The sequence below is a fragment of the Arctopsyche grandis genome, chromosome 12 (assembly GCF_051622035.1).
Source record: "Arctopsyche grandis isolate Sample6627 chromosome 12, ASM5162203v2, whole genome shotgun sequence".
Lineage (NCBI taxonomy): Eukaryota > Metazoa > Arthropoda > Insecta > Trichoptera > Hydropsychidae > Arctopsyche > Arctopsyche grandis.
In genome coordinates this window covers 5,777,793-5,793,256 of record NC_135366.1, presented here as the reverse complement: position 1 = coordinate 5,793,256, position 15,464 = coordinate 5,777,793, and the positions used below count along the sequence as shown (strand labels likewise).

Sequence of the window (15,464 nt, the reverse complement as noted above, 5' to 3'; positions counted from 1 at the left end):
TTGCACTTCTATTCAAGCGAAACATTTTAAGAGGGCTGTACACCCAAAACCTTAATTTTGTTACCGTTCCTTTCTTCGATATATATATTGAGTGTATGTATATATTGAGTGAATGCGACAGTTGTGCTTCGACCAGATAAAACGTGTTTTAAATTGACAAAATTGAGGTTTCGTATTCTACTATTTTCTCCTCCAAAACTGGACCAATTTTTAAAAAAATTTCATCATCGGTATGAGAAAGATATTTTCTGTGCATCTATCGGCGTATTTTTTTTTAAATCGACCGTTAAAAACCACGCTAGACTCTTTTCGTGGGTGTAAAAAAGAGGCGATTTTATAGATGTTTGGCGGCTCCTAGCTCCTATAAAAAATAATTAATCAAAAAAAATAAAACGATAGATGCACCCCAATGGTGGATATCCATAGCATATTGAAAAATAATTTCTCTAGTGCCATAATTGAGGTAGGGAGAAGTATAGTACGTTTGTATGGACAAGGCGCTGCTGTCCAGCCCTCTTAAGTGGTGTCACCCTAATGGTTTCCATGGGGTTCCAGAAACCCATTGTTTAATCTAAAAATTGAAAATCTGCCATTTAATTTCTGTATTTTTTTTTAAAGGCAAGCTAGTTCATTAATTTAACAATTAGTTAACCGTATTCAGAAAGTACATAGATATCAATGCACACACAATTTTGAAATAAATAAAAAAAATTGTGATTTATAAATGAGTTTATATTTACATGATTAGAACAAATATAATACATAATGATTTATTTTATAAAAAGCCATCCGTCCCAATATAATATAACGTCATTTTTAGTGAAAAAATCATTAACCAGAATTTTTTTCATTTTGAATTAAGTTTAATTTTTATGTAAAAGGACATTTTCGTTATAATACATATATAGCTTAAAAGCTAATATGAAACTATGTATGCTATTTTAATGATTTTTTCGATAACACTGATGTATGTATACACAAAAATAAAATTAAAAAAAATTGTAACAAAAAAATGTAGTTCAATAGGTACAAAAAAAGTAAAAAAAAAATAAATTTTAGTTTTCAGATTTTTCAAAAACCATCGATAAACTAGGTATATACATAAAACTGATTGACAAACTCTATATAAAATATCAAAACTACAATTTCTTTTTCAAAGTAAGTTGTAACGAAAAATAAATAAAGTTTAGAACTTAACTTACTTCTAAATATAGTTGTAGAAAATTATCTATATTTTGAAAGTTTAGATTTGTACCGGCTTGACACGATACCAGGCAATGTCCGAGTGGCCAAATTAGCACTCTGCACTTGTATCGTATCAACCCAGTATCATATTTAGTCGTTTACATATATCACTGATCTGTGTAATGTTAATTAAATAATCGCACCATAAATAAGCAGTAAAAAATCAACATAAATTTAAAAAATTAAAAAGTACACATCGAAACAGTGAAATTAAAGGTATACAATCCTTACAAATAAAATGTGACACATATACTAAAGATTCGATTTACAGAATTTATGTGTAATCTTCATCATTCGGATCATCATCTTCACTGCTGTATTCTTCACAGTCTTCTTTATATTTTAACTTTACTTCCTTTACTTCGGGTTGCTTCGGTTCCGCTTCTGCTTTTGCAGATCGATGGTGAAAAACGAAAGAGATAGTCTTAGCTAAATCCCAACATTGTTTAAGCACAATATCAGCTAAATTCTTCTTATCAGCACAATGATACCAATTGGATAAATCAGACGTACAATCGGAACCTTCTGGTGGCAAAGCTATCTGAATATTGTTAACGCAACGTTTACATTTAAATTTACCGTGAGTATCTGACAGAGTGTTTTCCTCTAATCTGAACAAATCTTTCAAATCGTCAGCGCAAAAATGCCTTATAGAATCTTCATTTTGGTCGACGACCGTATCGCTGAGGGCCTTCTTGTGTGCTTGTCGCTGGAATATTTTTTCTTCGATCGTGCCCGTCGCCAAGAGCCTGTAAATGTAGCACGGCTTCTTTTGTCCATCGCGCCACACTCTGGCCATGGCCTGGTCGTCATTTGCAGGATTCCAGTCTGGATCGAACATGACCAGACGATTGGCTCCGATGAGATTTAAGCCGCAGCCTCCCGCTTTGGAGCTCAACATGAATATCCACTCTTTTGAATCGGTCTTGTTGAATTCTTCGACCACTTTAGCCCGCTTCTTGATCGACATTGTACCGTCCAAACGAACGTATTGATAGCTTCGTTTCCTGCACAACTTTTCGAATAAATCCAACGTCTGAGTGTAGTTCGATACTAACACTATTTTATCGTCCGTGTTTATTTTCAAATTTGCTAAAATACAATCTAAAATCAACAACTTTCCTGAAAGTTCTGGTAGAACATCTTTTACGTTGTAATTTCTCGGTAAGAGATCCAAAGCTTTCTCAAATCCTTCCGATCTGTCTTGAATTTTTTCATATACTAAATCGGGATGATTGCATAATTTTTTCAAAGTAGTTATATTCGACAAAGCAGTCAGAGCAGATTTTCCATCAGTTTTACCGCTCATTGTCTTCCTAACGGCTTCCGATGTAATAAAGTTTTTATAAATTTGTCTTTGCAACTCGGAAAGTTTTACGCAGATAACCTGTTCGAACTTTACAGGTAAATATTTAGTTAGCAATTGACTAGTTCTTCTTATCATACACTTATTGACGAGCGTTGTGAGTGCACTCAAGCACTCCAAAGCCTTCTCTCTCTCTTGGGGTGTCGCCAAAGCGTCCTGTCCTTTCAATATTGAATTTTCATACTTCTTGCGAAACTCTTGTGCCGTTCCAAGAATACCTTCATTGACAAAATGCACAAGACTGAAATATTCCGTCAGATCATTCTGTATCGGAGTGCCTGAAATCAAAATCCGTTTCTTAGCTTTGAGTCCCATCAGTGCTTGATAGGTCTGATTCTCACAATTTTTCAACCTGTGTCCCTCATCACACAACACCAAGCCAACTTCCGAAGAGTGCAATATCTTCGTATACAGCCTAAACGTCTCGTAAGATATGATCAATATAGGAGTAGCGACTCGAACCGACGAATAAGTATTCATAAACTGATTCAATTTGAATTCAATTTCGGTTTTAGATCCACCGTCCATTGGCAACGCGTTGAGTCGCTGTCCCAGCCATTTATGGATCTCATTGAACCAATTCTTAACCAAGCTGCTGGGACAAACGATGATAGCTTTACATATAGTCGGTTTGCAATCAGATCCCTGCCTTAGAAGTGTCCACAGTAAAGTGATACATTGTAGAGTTTTCCCTAAGCCCATCTCGTCAGCCATTATACAGCCGTAAGCGTCGGGGATCTGTTGCCCGGTGACACAATCGTACATGAATTTCACGCCTTCCCTTTGATGCGGCCGAAGAATGTTACCCAAAACAGGGTCGACCACGATAGCGACCTCGATTTTATCATTATCCATTTTGAGTTTTTCATGTTCTGGTATAACAGCAGGTCTGAATAACACCAATGCATTTGGCTCGTCCGGGTCGTGCAGAGCTCGCCTTACTGATGACTTTTTCAAGCCCAAACTTCTGCTGCTGTACGACGAGACGTAGTTCGGTATGGGGACTTGAAAGGGTTTGCTTAGTATTTGAGTGATTAATGCTTCGTGTTCTGATCCAGGCAAGTTTAATGCGGGTTTTTGTTGAGGAGATATTTGAGTCAATGGTTGCCTGACTCGACGACGTTTAGGACTTTGCAAGAGAGGACTCTTGAATGATGCATTTTCCTCGCCTCTAAAAGCTTGGCTGGGAGCCAGGCTTCGTCGCATTGCGTCTTCATTAAATTATCCCTAATATAAAATCAAATATATTAAGTTCCATGGTAAAAAACTGAGAATATAACTCAAAATCAAAATAAACGTTACCCTTTATGAAATGTCAATCGAGCCAAGGAGAAACAAACAAGTTGTGACAACCCGCCAATGCTCTGTTTGGCCGTAACAACAACTTTTATGTTAATTGCACATTGTCGACTCGAAAACGGTTTGGTGATTCACAAAGCGCTCACCCAAAAGTCACTAAAATCTCTATAACGGAACATCTGGCAGCCGAAAAGTCCATTATACTAACGAAAACTCGAGCGCCAAATATTCCGAATTCACGATTTTCATGGCAAAAATTGTCTTTTGGGCGATCGCAATGTGAGTAATAATCCAATTACCCCCGAAAACGTATGCAACTATTCTGGACGACCCGCTCAAACGACTCGAGTTCAACAGTAATGCTTGTACATTTGTGCGGAATGGGCGTCGAAGAAATTGCAATATTAGGATTTCTAATTTTAAAGTGAAAAAATAAAAGTATAGCAAAAGAATATTGGGTGCATCCTGTGTAGTGGAAGAAAAATTAGACTACATACTTTAACTTTTCTTCCGCCATATTCACCTATGATGAATCCAATTGAAGAGGTTTTTTCAAAAATTAAATTTTTTGCTAGGAATTTGCTGGCGGATCTATCAAATCATCTAGATTTGGTAGACGCAATAAATCAGTCTGTCATATATATTATATGAATATATTTATATAAAATTGCCTGTAGCTGCAGCAAATGAACCTTTATAAATTATAAATAATACATTCTCTATGTATAATATATTCTCTATACATAAATACTGTATTAAATATTCTCTTTTTCTCTATAAAGTTCTCTATGTATAATAAAATGAGTATTTAAAAAATAGGTCTACGTGACGAGCCAGAATGTTAAATTGCAGAAAACACAAATATCGGAAGGCAAAGATCGAAAATCGAAAGATCAAAAAAAAGGGTGCATGTTCCTCTTGTATCCTGCTCGCGCAAATTAAGTGAGTATGTACCGTTTACCATGCACCCTTTTTTTTATCTTTCGACGTAAGATCTTTCGAATTTCGATCTTTGCCTTCCGATATTTGTGTTTTCTGTAATTTAACATTCTGGCTTGTCACGTAGACCCTAAAAAAATACATCCAACTATAACTTTTCGAATAAATCAGTCATTTAAAGGTAAATTATCAAATGAAATGTTTCTGAATATAAAATAAATGAAAATTAATTGAGCATACATATACTATAATATTTAGATTATGATTGATTAAATTATTTTTATTTATTTTTGAATATTTTTAGTGAAGCATGTCAAAGAAAACATCGTAAGTTTGGGATCATTTCACACTGCTGCCAGTAGCGGGATCTTCATCAAAAACACGAAATAAAGCAATCTGCAACGTGTGCAAATCAGAAATTACTGTTCTAATTTCAAGTACATCAGCACTATTAAAGCATCTTAAAACACATAATATATGTACTATATACAAATGAAAAACGAGAGAGTGACACGTCAATTAATTCTGTGGTTGAAAATCCCGTTAAAAAACCGACGATACTCTTTGATTTTATCCATTGAAAAAGTCTAGAAGAAATTGTTGCAAAATTGGCCACTGTATATGGAATATCCGTAAGAGCTATAACTAAATCGGAATTCATCAGGGAGTCGATAACATATCGAGGATATTAATTGCCCAAAAATGAAAGTGATGTCAAGAAATTAGTTCATAAACATTATGAAGTCGTAAAATCAGAAATGATTTCCGAATTGTTGGAAAAAATCTCAAATAATCAACGCTTTAGTTTAGTTTTAATTGGTGAATGGACCAGTATCAGAACAAAAAAAATATACGCAGAAAATCCTAATACAAATAAATCTAATCATTTCGGGAATTTAAAGCAAGAGTTTTCTCTTTTTAAAAATACACAAAAGCGTACCGTCATTCTTAATAACCATTATAGTGCTCTTTGCACCGTTAACCATATTATCTTATCTTATCTTTTCGTTATCTACAGATAACGAAAGAACATTTTCGGTATCGAATAAACCGAAATCGACATTGGGGGATAAGTTTCTCAATGCTTTAGTGTTTCTCAAGTATTATTACATATGTATGTTAAAATTAGGAAAACAAAATAAAAATTTTAATTTATTGTAATTTTGCGTTACGATATACTGTATTATATTTGTATTTCTTTATTATATGTTTTTTATCACCTTCTATAATATTTTTCCAGAATTGTATAATAAAACAAAATAAAATTTGAATTTAAAATATAGAAATTTTTGATTTTGATTTTGGACCCGAATCCGCCGGGTTTTCAAATTTTTGGACCCGGATCCGTCGGGTTTTGAAAACCCTGGTTTTCAGAATAGCGTGAGATTTCATATATGGAAGTATCGAGAGAACTTTTTTGAGCAAATGTTTTAAAACAAATATCACACTTGTGTGGTTTTGAGACGGCATGTGATTTCAAATGTGAAACAAGATTACTATTTCGAGTAAACGATTTTAAGCAAATATGACTTTTGTATGGTTTTTCCCCAGTATGAAATCTTTCATGTCTCACAAGATCAGATTTTCGAGAAAACGATTTTTAAACAGATTACACATTTGTGAGGCCTTTCCCCAGTATGAGATCTTACATGTTCCACAAGAGAAGATTTATACGTAAATGATTTCGAATAAATATCACATTTATACAGTTTTTCAGCTCTATGACAATTTCTCTTGTGTTTCGTAAGTTTACATTTATGTGTGAATGATTTTGAACAAATTTCACATATGTTTACAATATTACAATAAACATATGTGAAATATGTTTACAATATTGAAATTTATTTTATGGTCCAATTCGTGTGGAACTTCTTTCATCAGAAGTTTTTGGTAATGGAGGTTTTTCAATATCATCAATTACATCTCCTTTGTAATTAGATGGGGCTTCCAAGATTGGAATGAAAAAAGCAGCAGTGTGGTAAAGGTAGTTAATTGTTCTTGATTGTCCTTCATTCGACTTGCCAGCTCCGAACGAAGGACAGACCAAAGCTGAATATTTGTACCCATCTGGTACTTTCCGCACAGTGAGATTATTGGTCGATGGGTCGCGAGACCTTATTTGTTGTTGTTTATGGCTTATTTATACAGTATACATATCAATAGATAAATAAAATAATACAATATATAACGGTAAACTTTTATTTAAAAAACAAACATAACAGTAAGTGGTATATTAAATTAAATAATAAATGGAGACGAGGCTTCCAGAAAATCCCGACTTCTGTATGTAGAATTATATTGATGCAGAGATGCAGAGTGGCTGTAATTATAAAATGAAACAAATCGTTAAAATCACATAGAATAGATTCGAAGCAAAAAATATATCAAAATGACGTATTTTTATCACCTCTCAAGCCTGAACTGAAGAAGTCGATGACTCGCCAAGTCCAAAGGCGTATTTACGCTTTTGTCCGTGGCGATAGTGTCTTGAGTAGACTCTTCCACACTCGGCTGCCAAATGCAGAGGAGTTTTGCCCCCGACACCTCGGTCATTCACGTCAATGCATTCTAAATTTCTGATGAGATCATCCACAGCTTGGTATCTGAAGTGCACGGCGGCCAGATGCAACAGCGAGTGGCCTGCTTTATCCAACTTGTGAGGATCTGCCTGCTTTATCCAAAGGTGATGTAGTGGTGTTCGTCCTTTGGAATCAAACATGTTGACTTCGGTACCATTTTCCAATGACATTTTAGATGATGCAAAGTGTAAAGCAGATCGGCCATATTTGTTACGGATGCATTGGCTGCTGTACAATTATCTCCGATTGATGCATAGTGCAGGGGCGTGTTCTTCCTCATCACAATTTCTTGCGAGGAGATGAAGCAATGTTCCTCCTCTTGCGTTTAATGTATTTGGATGTGCTCCCGATTTGAACAAAAGCTTTAATGCTTCAGTTTTATAATACTCTGCATATTTTGTCACCATTTTTATTTCGAATATTGTGATCATCTCCCTCACTCGGGAGTAATTTTAAGTCCTCTACAGCATCATTTCGTGCGAGATGATAGAGTACTGTTTCTTCTCATGAGTTTATTGCTTCCGATTTCAACAAAAGCTTTAATGCTTCGGTTCTATTATTCGTAGCAGCATAGAAGAGCGGTGTTTAATTGTCTTTTTCAGACATATTTAGCAAATGCAGTATGCTAACACTACCTCACCCACTACAGTACAATCTAAGTCTAATTGATGCAAAGCAGATCCACTGCTTTGTATAATTTGTGAATATCTTTTTCTAGTATTGAAAATGTGCTCTCAATATCGTTATTGTCGGATGCCAGGTATGCCATGATTTTCAATAACGATAAAGACAATTTCCCGCACTCGCCACTCTTTTAAATTTTTTGCTTCGCGACTCTCCATGTCGTCGCTCTTGTTTTTCCGCACAAATAGTCAACTTCAGTGTGTCCCTTGTGAAGTACTTCTTTTCGTTTCTCATTATACAAATTTATGTTCTCTTGAACATTTAAGGTTTTGCCATTTTTTCTAGTGATTGGTTTTTGATTTTTCCGTTCCATATACCCAACGGCTTGCTTGAGCTCCAACGGAGACCTTTGCAATAAAATCATCAATGATTTCAAATCATCTCCATCTTCGTTTTCTAAAGATTTTTTTAAATAATTCATAGCTTCATCTTCAGTAAATATGTTCAACTGAATCACTTTAATACCGTCCTTTTCTCTTATATTCCATATTTTACATCGAGATGTTATCAAAGCATATATGCGATAATTGTAAGAGGCATTATTTTCGAAAATTAAGTTTTCCATTTCTTTGTATTCTTCAGCGTTATCGAAAACCACAGGTGTATTTCCGCTTTTGAATAAATTTCCGTAAATATTTTTTACGATGTCTGTTACATCTCGTCTTTTCCGTCGTTTGAGACCAACTTAATTTCAACTTCAATCCTTATCGTCCTAAACGACTCCAACATGGTTTTACTTTTGTCCGCATTAATGAAGAGTATGTTGTGATGATATTCCTTGTATTTTTCTATGTATTTTTTTTCCAATTCCGTTTACCCAATCCCACCGAGACCAACGATTGAGGTTGCCAGTGAAATCACAGCAGTTATTTCGTTTATTAGTGCCGTGTGTAATTTTTACATTTCTTTTATTCTTCCTTCATATGACATCGCGGGATTCTTTAAGCGGAATAAAACTCGTTCCTTTCATGCTTACTCAAAGTGTTTTGTCCAATTGCTTCTTCCAAATCTTTGATGTGCGACACGATCTAATCTATAATTGTTTGGTGAACCTCTTATGTTACCTATTGAATTACGGTGTTCATCTGCTGTTTAGAAATTTTTCTGAATATCATTATAGTGCCTAGTAATGATTTCCGTAAACTGGGAATTAAATGTCTCTATTGGAATCGATAGATCTCGATTTTCTATTTTAAGTGTATCGTCGTATTGCGTAAAATCCGTCTTAATTTCTTCAGTCAGTCGTAAAATTCTCCGATGAACTGCATTTCGACCATTGTCATTAATTGATTTAAATACTACTTTTCCTTTTGATTCGTAGAAGTCTCTGCTTTTTAAATTTTCTGGATGTATGTAAGTATTTTCACACTCCTCAGAGGTAATGTATTCATTTACATTTCCCCTGGAAAAAGAAATAGATAGCCGCATTTTTCACAATAAGATTTATTAGTGATACACATGTCGTAATCATCTGAGTGTATACTTTTTTTTGCGACCCCAACCTTTTCGAAAAGATCACGTGTATTCCAATTGTTAATCTAGATTTTACATTCTGCGTAAGGTTTTCTACATTTGTACGAAATGTCAAAACCAGGATTCAAAATCTTGTCTGGAATTAATTCCGATTTGGACTTGGATTCCCCGTCTACTACTTTTTAGCACGTTCATTTCGTAGTTGACTATTGCAGCAGGTAAATGGGGTTTCATTGATTTTTTTATTTCTCTTCATTCATTTTCAAATTAACGTTATATTGTGCTATCGCTGTAAGATTCCCCTTGGCTTTTGAATCGATTGAAGAATCCTTGTGCTGCACAGTTTGTTACTCTTCGGATCACCTCTTGATCTCTTCTCGTAAAACTTATGCCGGCGAATTGAAATTCGAAACTTGCAAACACATTTTTCTTTTGATCGATGAAAGCTGTAGACCATTTTGTAATACTCTAAAGATTTGTTTTTTTTTCCAATAGTCTCAAATGGCTTTTTCAAAGGTGTTTTCTGAACTTTTCTCGGGAGCAATGCTGCTACCGGATGCCATTTTCCCGCAGGAAATCGGTGGACAAAACAGCTTAAAATCTTTAGAGTAACGGCCATTTACAATTGATGTGTGTAAATTTTTTTGATATCGCTGAAATGGAAAGAAAAAAGTTTAGTTCAATGTCTGTAAATACATATTATATCCATTAATAGATTATAAATTTATACAGAATACGTACCAAATATTGATAATTGACAAGGAATCATTGAGGTGCTGAAAACTGAAGACAAGAGGAATTCTATTTGTTTGAATTAGAAATGTTTTATTTGTCAAAATGTAATTTACTTTAAGAAGAGTACTCGGTATGAAATAGAATACATATAATGTTTCAATCCAACATTGACTTTAAAAAAAAATGTTACTCGTTGAATCTTTGGATCAAATTTATTACTAAATATTCGTATATTATATGTTTCGGAGGTAGAAATAGCCCTAATCCTCATCGACAGGTATGAGAACTGAGAACCGAGATACTGCTAAAGAAGGCAACAAACAAATATATAAAATTCAGTGAGTTTACGGTAATATGAGTCAATAAATTGTCTTCGTCGATTATAATATTTAATTTTTGATATCTGATATTATTGTTGGTGGTGTTATTAATAAAAAAATAGCAACAAATCAATTTATTTGAAAAACATTTGCAAGCAATATGGCTGAAAAATGTAACATTTGCAAGGAATAATATAGAGGAAATTTTTCTCCATTCAGCAATATCAATGTATGGTCGGTATTGCTGTATGGATGCAGAATGTGGACGCTGTTAGGGGCAAGCCTGAACAGGATAGAGTCCTTTGAAATGTGGTGTTACCGGAGGATGTTAAAGATATCATAGAAGGAGCATGTGAGGAACGAAACGGTCCTCCAGCTTCTTCATAAAAAGAGAGCTTCTTTACACGGTAAAGCGCCGTAAGATGGAAAAATTTGGCCAGATTATTCTTCTACAAACAATCATAGAGCGGAAAATAGAAGGCAAACGGTGGCTAGGGAGAAAGAAGCTCTCTTGGCTCCGGAACATCTAGTCATGGATGTTGACTCGGACTCGAAATTGTTTCGGCTTGCCCATGGTAGTGGCCTACGTCCGAATACGGATTCAGCATTAGTAGAAGAAGATTCCTATACTATATACATATAGTACTTTTCTATTATATTATTCATACGAATCAAATATGGACACTTGCTTACATGGAAGGGGTTATTGACTGCCGGTAATTGTGATTCACCTCTTTTAGAGTGCTAAAAACAGTGTTTGAGTCACATACCAGAGATCAAAAGTGGAGATTCAAAGAGTAGCAAAGGATGCAGCACATCGATTCTTATACCGGTTAAAAACCCAAGGAGAATCATATAGTGATAGTAAAATAAGGAAATTTGGAGACGAATGGAGTAAATTAAAAAAATCAACAAAATCCCATTTAAACTGCTGCAATAGTTGACTACAAAATGAACGCGCTAAAAGTAGTAGAGGGGAAATCCAAGTCAAAATCGGATATAATTCCAGATAAGGTTTGGAATCCTGGTTTTGACGTTTCATACAAATGTAGAAAATCTCACACGGAATGTAAAAGCGAAATTAACAATGGGAATATACGTGATTTTTTAGAAAAGGTTGGAGTCGCATAAAAAAAGGTTAGATTCAGATGATTTCGACATAAATATCACTGATAAATCTAATTGTGAAAAATACGGCTATCGACTTCTTTTTCCAGGTAAAAATGTAAATGAATACATTTCTTCTGAGAAGCGTGAATATACTAGTATACCATCCAGAAATTTTAAAAAGTAGAGACTTCTAAGAATCAAAAAGAAAAATAGTATTTAAATCAACCGATGACAATGATCAAAATGCAGTTCATCACAGAACTTTACGATTGGCTGAATAAATTAAGACAGATTTTGCGCAATACTACGATACACTTAAAAATTAAAATCGATATCTATCGATTACAATAGAGACATTTAATTCCCAATTGACGGAAATCATTACTAGGCATTATAATGATATTCAGAAACATATCAAAACAGCAGATGAGCGTCGTAATTTAATAGTGACGGCATCCGAAGAGGTTCACCAATCATATATAGATTAGATCGTGTCGCCCATCAAATATTTGAACGAAACATTTGGACAAAACACTGCGAGTAAGGATGAAAACGAACGAGTTTTATTTCGCTTGAAGAATCCCGCGATGTCATTTGAGGGAAGAAAAAAAGAATTGGAAAAATTACAGATGGCATTAATAAATGAAATAACCACCGTGATTTCACAGGCAGCTTCGATCGTCGGGCCTCGGTGGGATTGGGAAAACGGAATTGGCAAAAAAATACATGGAAAACTGCAAGGGGTACGATCACAATATAATCTTCATCAATGCGGAAAAGAGTGAAATCATGTTCGAGTCGTTTAGGACGATAGGGAGTGAAATTGGAATGAAATTGAGCTCAAAAGACGGAAAAGAACGAGATGTAACAGACATTGTACAAAATATTCACGGAAATTCAATCAAAAGCGGAAATACACTTGTGGTATTCGATAACGTTGAAAATTACAATGAAATAAAAAACTTCATTTTCGAAAATAATTCCTATTACAATTATCGCATATACACCTTGATAACGTCTCGGTGTAAAACATGGAATATAAGACCAAAGGGCGATATTGAAGTGATTCAGTTGAACACATTTACTGAAGATGAAGCTATGAACTATTTAAACAAAAATATTTAGAAAACGAAGACACAGATGATGTATAATCATTGATGACTTTTTTGCAAAGGTTTCCGTTGGGGCTTAAGCAAGCCGTTGGGTATATAAAACAGCAAAATCAAAAATCAATCACTAGAAAAAATGGCAAAACCTTGAACAATCAAAATTATATAAATTTGTACAATGAGAATTGGAAAAAAATACTCCGCCAGGGACACACTAAAGTTGGCGATTTGTACGAAAAAACAATAGCGACGACGTGCAGAGTCACGATGCAAAAAAATTGCAACAGATTGGCGAATGTGGGAAATTGGCTTTATCGTTATCAAAAATCATGGCATACCTGGCGCCTGACGATAACGACATTGAGAGCACAATTTCAATACTAGAAAAAGATATTCACAAATTATACAAAGCTGTGGATTATAGTATGAAAATGTGCACCGAATGGTACAAAAAAAGCTATTCGAATATACTTACATAATCGAAATGAAAGAATGGGCTGATTTTCAAGAGCGTGGGTATGTGTCTGTGTGTGTGTGTGTGTGTGTGTGGGCACATTAGAATAGAGCTGACGCATTACAGCTTTTTATATTGAAGTCGGGAATACTTCCAATTACATTATAAGCAACGGGAGAAACAATGCTGATATAATAAGTGGAATGATGCAAGTGGGCATTGTCCCAAATGTAATGCGTATATCAGATGCCACACCCTGCACTATGCTTCGACGGGAAATGGAGCATAGTGCACACCCACACGCATAGTGATCTTATTGGGGTTTGAATATAGAAATGAACAAACTATGGAACTAAAATTAGCCTTGTAATGAGGAGGAAGCTCGGTTCGAGACGCCAAGCCCGACAGAAAGAAATGTAGGTGTGGAATGGCGTCACAGATAAGCGAGCACTCAACCAAGAGATAAGACACGTGGCCTAACGTGGCCTAACGTGGCACACCTAACAAGCACGCTGTGCACAAAGTGGAAGTGCTTGAAAGATTGTAATATCAATTTCGGTTATTGGATTATCAAGGTCTGACCGCACTATGCGTCAACCGAACGATCATTCACTTCACAACAGTACGCGACCAAATATTGTTTGTATGAAATTGTATGAGACATAACGCATTGCGTGACAGTCGCGTGACGTAGAACGTCACCTTGCTTCAAAGTTGACTTTTCGACCAACTTTGACGCAAGGTGTCGTTGAGTGGGGTTGAGGGGGGTTGCCTTGCGACAATTATTCTCCTTCTTCATATCGTCACTTTGTAATAGCATGTAGCCATAATCTTTTGTGTTTTCTCGATTGTTCTTCTTCCTCGCATATCAATGAATATCAATGAAATATCTACCTATGAAACTTGAACTTATCCAAGACTGCTTTAAGGTCTGTAGGCATATAGTCAGTGGCGGCTCGTCCTAATGGGCTGCCGGGCTGCAGCCCCTCCTATAAAATTCTAAGATATATGTTTAATAATACATTTAATATTTTATTTATTAATGATATTTTTTTATTAGTTGGATGGACGAACTATTGGGGCCTTCGACAGAGTAAATATTACTTACAATATCACCCATATCCAAAAGGGTGATATTGTAAGGAATGTTGACCGTTTCGAAGACCCCACTAACTTGTATGGTGATAGATGAATTAAAATGTTGCTGTACTGGCTGTAAAGTGTTACAGCGCCGCGCTGAACGCTGCGCAGCCCGGAGTTTCGGAACGAGAAAGAGAAAGAGCTATTTGCAACTGCAGATAGCTCCTTCTCTTTCACTCACTCTGCCGTTTTGGGCTGGACAGTCGGCAGCCTTCGCCTGTTAAACGACATTCATCTGTCAGTTTGTTTAAGATTTCGCGCGCTTGATCTTACATTTGATTAGTTGAATCGCACGATCACAGCTTTATTCGTTTTCATTACTCTTAATTGGTTGTGTACGAGCCCTCATCAAATCTTCGGTGAGTCGTTTTCATTTTGATAACAGCAAACTTTTTTCAAATCTGTTTAAATTTTTCTCGTAATTTTTATTTAAATATATTAAGATTTTTTTTCTTTTAAAAATGGAAGAACAAAATAATTCAGTAAAATATTTACAAAATTTGCACTTTTCGCGACTAGAACTTACCGAAAAAGTCGCTATAAAAGCATTAGGCTGCCTCACGCCCAATTTAATTATTTCACAGCCTGCAACTAGGAGATCTTTTAGTTACTCGCGAAAATTTAATCCAGACATTTATAAAAAATACAATTGGTTAACGAGATATACAGAAAAAAACGCGTTATTTTGTTATCCGTGTCTTTTGTTTGGAGGCGAGTCGCCAGGCGAAGCATCTTGGACGAAAACAGGAGTTATTGACTTAAAACATTTAAACGATAAATTTAACAACACGAGGGAAGTGTCGAACACTTAAAAAATGTGTGTAATCTCACGATTTTGGGAAGCTTGTCGGCGGGAAATAGATAAGCATAACGAAAACGTCAAAAAAAATCGGGATGTTTTATTTAAAATTATTGATTGCGTTAAATTTTGCGGTAAATTTGAAATGCCAATGAAGGGACACGATGAAACAGATAATTAAAAAAATCCAGGAGTTTTTCGGGGGCTTCTAG

At 35.2% G+C, this 15,464-nt stretch overlaps 3 protein-coding genes across 8 annotated transcripts in view; all 3 read right to left on the bottom strand.

Annotated features, from left to right (window-relative positions):
* LOC143920042 (uncharacterized) overlaps positions 1 to 15,464 on the bottom strand; it is a 366,222-nt gene that overhangs the window by 335,810 nt on the left and 14,948 nt on the right. The gene's annotated exons all lie outside the window — the stretch shown is intronic.
* Positions 714 to 3,987, bottom strand: okr (DNA repair and recombination protein RAD54-like okr). The gene is made up of 2 exons (XM_077442180.1): positions 3,914 to 3,987; positions 714 to 3,838 (listed from the first exon to the last, which is right to left on the bottom strand). Exon 2 carries the CDS (start codon positions 3,815 to 3,817, stop codon positions 1,520 to 1,522), a length of 2,298 nt encoding a protein of 765 aa, XP_077298306.1. The 5' UTR covers positions 3,818 to 3,838; positions 3,914 to 3,987; the 3' UTR covers positions 714 to 1,519.
* Positions 7,027 to 13,987, bottom strand: LOC143919715 (uncharacterized). 6 transcript variants are annotated; one of them, XM_077442176.1, is made up of 3 exons: positions 13,299 to 13,985; positions 7,257 to 8,161; positions 7,027 to 7,169 (listed from the first exon to the last, which is right to left on the bottom strand). In XM_077442176.1, the coding sequence occupies exon 2, from the start codon at positions 7,596 to 7,598 to the stop codon at positions 7,260 to 7,262; it is 339 nt and encodes a 112-aa protein (XP_077298302.1). In that variant the 5' UTR covers positions 7,599 to 8,161; positions 13,299 to 13,985; the 3' UTR covers positions 7,027 to 7,169; positions 7,257 to 7,259. The 6 variants fall into 6 exon arrangements, with proteins under 6 accessions (XP_077298302.1, XP_077298300.1, XP_077298303.1 ...); XM_077442174.1 differs by lacking the exon at positions 13,299 to 13,985 and adding an exon at positions 10,327 to 12,615 and having other exon boundaries at positions 7,257 to 10,238; XM_077442177.1 differs by having other exon boundaries at positions 7,029 to 7,169; positions 13,358 to 13,987.